This window comes from Nannospalax galili, unplaced genomic scaffold, assembly GCF_000622305.1.
Source record: "Nannospalax galili isolate Female #2095 unplaced genomic scaffold, S.galili_v1.0 scaffold996, whole genome shotgun sequence".
Lineage (NCBI taxonomy): Eukaryota > Metazoa > Chordata > Mammalia > Rodentia > Spalacidae > Nannospalax > Nannospalax galili.
The window spans coordinates 349,292-352,996 of NW_008339436.1; the positions used below are offsets into that span (position 1 = coordinate 349,292).

At 45.7% G+C, this 3,705-nt stretch overlaps 1 protein-coding gene across 1 annotated transcript in view; it reads left to right on the forward strand.

Annotated features, from left to right (window-relative positions):
• Nucleotides 1–3,705, forward strand: part of LOC103735036 — a 185,182-nt gene that overhangs the window by 145,350 nt on the left and 36,127 nt on the right. The window contains 1 exon segment of the mRNA XM_008834136.1: nucleotides 884–1,106. Coding sequence (XP_008832358.1) covers nucleotides 884–1,106 — 223 coding nt within the window.

Consider the following 3,705-nt stretch of genomic DNA (forward strand, 5'->3'; position numbering starts at 1 on the left):
CCAAACCCAATATGGGTGCCTGAGAAAAACCTTAAATGGGTAGGCAAGGATCCGACTGACTAGCATGACGGTCCATGGACAATAGTTTATGAGACAAAATTCTTCTCTTTATTTGTATCCATCTAAGGTAAAGGACTCAGTTCCTTGGCTTCATTGCCAGTCAGCCTCTTTGACAACTGGCTGATTGGCTAAAAGGTACATGGTCCCAGAAGTATTTCAACTTGTCCTATGCCATGACTTGCTTTGTTTCTCTTGATAGTGCTTATCTTTAAGTGTCTTTACCAGATAATTTAGTGACAGAGGACCCTTGAAACTGCCATGGCCCACCTTCTCTTGATTACAGACTCCCCCAGACCCCTTCCAGTTGCCCACGCTTGGCTAACCAAGTTAGGCAGAGACTAAGACTGTCACGGCTGGCATTACCCACACGGCTGCCCTTAATCATGACACATTTTTAGCCAAAGACGGGTAAGATGTCCCATGACAAGTACTCCTAAGACAGGACATGCACATGGCCAGGTGTATGATCCAATGACAGGCAAGGCTTGATCAGAGGTGACACAACCTAAGACAGGCAAAATGCATAAGATTAGATGAAGGAGATAGCCATCTCTCCTCAGGGAGCCGCCTATGACGGGGGGTAACCTGTGAAATAAAGTCAGTCCGGCCTTAAAATAAAAATTAAAAGGGGGATATGTGGGGACCTAAAGGCCCCACCTTGCATAGGTCTGAAAGGAAGTTACTGGGAGTGCAGCCTGGCCTGACTAGACTCCCTGTTGCTTCTGAGTATCCCCGGGTATTGGGGGAAGTGTGGGCTGGCGAATGGTGTGCTTACTCACCTCCAATCATCACTGCACTGGGGGTCACTGGTTCAAACCCCCAGCAGTTCTCTTTTATATTGGTTCTGGTAGCCTGTTAAAACTCTGGGATATGGCTCATTCCTATGAAAGACTGATGGAGCTTAAAAATCATCATTATGAACTGCTGACAAGAAAAATAGAAAGAATGGAAAATAAGGCTAGTGGACGAAGGGAATGGACAGAAATAAATCTAATAAAATCCTGCTTACAGCATGAAGCAGAATGGGAAGAAGTCTACAGTTTCAGGTATGCTTTCTTAGTATTTTAAAATTTGTTTTCATTGAATTTTTGTGCATTTTATACAGACTATCCCAAAGAATCTTAATCATCTTTATACTGTCTCCAACATGCTTCCACAGCTCCTCCACTGGACCCCATATAGTCTGTCATCTGTATTAAGACCCATGTGTCAAGTCAGTGTCCCCAGATGTTCTCCTGTGCAAGTCTATCCACTGAGGTCTAGTCAGCCTATCCATAGTCTCTTATTTTAGGAAGATCAGCTCTTCCTCACCCAGCAGTAATCAGCTGCAAATATTTTTATTTTATGTACGAGTGTCCTATTTTGTCTCTCCATTGCTGTGATAAAATACTCTGACCACTATCAACTTGGGGAGGAAAGAGTTTATTTATCTTACATCTCCCAGGTCACAGTTCATCAGAGAGCCCAAGGTAGGAACTCAGGGCAGGAACCTAGAAGCAGGAGCTGGAGCACAGGCCATGGAGGAATGCTGCTTACTGGCTTGCTCCCCTGGCCCCTGCTCAGCTTGCTGTCTTATCCAACACAGGCCCACCTGCCCAGGGTGGCACTACCCACAGTGGGCTGGGCCCTCCCACATCACTCTACAATCAAGAAAATGCCCCACAGACATGGCCACAGCCCAGTCCAATGGAGTCAATTCCCCAATCGAGGCTCCCTTAACCCAGGTGTATTAAACTGACACTAAAGCTATCCAACACAATTGACCCCTTGTCAACTTGACACACAAACACATCACTATTAAACCATAAGCTTTCCAATTCTTGTCCCCAAGATATGATGTTAACATTACTATCACAACATAAGACAGTACAACCTTAAAAACCCCACAGTCCTTAAAAAATCCAAACACTTAAAAGTCCATAGTCTATTTTAAAAGTCTCAACTGTGGGTGGGCTTCTGTAAAATCCAAAACAAGTACTGTCTTATTTTAAAGGGAAGAGTCAGGCACACTTAAGCAAAACCAAAGTCCAGCAAAATAGCTCGAGGCTGGACATCTAGGATTCATTCACGATCTTCTGGCCTCCAAAGGGTACTGGCAGCTCCATTTCTCTGACTCTGCAGTCCACAGAGTCAGCTCGTCTCGCAGACCCAGGCCAGCTCCATTCCACACCTACTGCGGTCCTTGGTGATTGTCCCACAGTCCTCACATCTCCAAAAAGCTGGGGTCTCCACTGAAACTGAGGCTACACCTTCACCAATGGCTTCTTCTTGCCTCTCTGGGTGCAAAGCCTCAGATTCTCTCCATGATCCCTTCAGTCCTGGGGTCTTAACTGCAACTGAAGCTGCACTTTCATCTATAGCCTTTCTTGGCCTCTCAGAGTGCCAAGCCTCAGCTGCTCTCTGCGACCCTGTTGTGCCCAGTTCACGAGACCCCAAAGACCACCAAGGAGCTGACTGATGCAAACACACAAGGGTTCTTTTACTGTTGCAAGCTTAAGCTTGGGTCCACTCTGTCACCAACTCAGCGGATCTCAGATGTGAGACCCCTTGCTTTGGGAGACAGAGGTTTTTATAGGTTTATTTCAGCAAGTTCAGCAAGTAGGGGAGTAGGGGGTCTTCATCCTGGCAAGCATCTGATTGGTGGCAGCTCAGTGCCAAACCATAAACTGCTGGCTTCAGGAAATCTGAAAAGATATCTGGACTTTTAGTACTTTCCTATCCCTGGTTAATTGACCATTGGCGGGGGAGTTGTTCTCTATCCATTCCAAGTATTAGACCTGTTGTTTGCATAGTTGGGCCTTTTTAGCAGAGGCCTGATAGCCCAGGCTTCCCAACGTCTGCAACAGGCATTCTGTGCTGCCCATGCAAGCCTCTTGGCTTTCTTCCACCATAAGTAGGTCATCCACATACTGCAAGAGACTCCTTTCCCCCAATGCTATCTGTCTCAGATGCCTCTGCCGGTCCTCTGGATCTGCAGTGGCAGCTGGCAGGATCCTTGCCAGGTCCTTGTTCTGCCTTCTTTCTGCCTTTATCTGTTTTTTTTTTTCTCTGCACTATCCCTATTATTGTACACTTTCTTGGCCACAGTTATTAAATCCCTTAAGCTGTTTTCATCCAGTCTCTCTACTCTTTGGAGCTTTTTCTTTATATCCAGAGCTGACTGGTTAACAAAAGCCATGGCCACTGCTGCTATATTATCCTTGGCCTCCGGGTCTAATGGAGTGTACCTGTGGAAGACATCCGTTATTCGCTCCAAGAATGTGACTGGGCTTTCATTTAGTTCCTAATATCATATACCTTTGCCAAGTTAGTTGGCCTATGAGCAGCTGCTTTGAAACCTGCCAACAGAGCCTGGTGGTAAACCCTTACCTTCTACAGTATTATAATCCCAATCAGGCTGGGTCAGTGGATAGGCAGCATCAATCAGTGTCTGGTCAGTAGTAGGGACACCAGTATTGGCAGGAATTAACTTCCTGGTTTCTGTTTGGATACGTTCCCTTTCTTCTGTGGTAAACAGGACCTGTAATAATTGATGACAATCATCCCAAGTGGGTTGGTGTGTGAATAAGACAGGTTCTAATAAATTAATAAGATCCTTAGGATTTTCAGAAAAGGGAGCATTCTGAGTTCTCCAGTTGTAAAGGT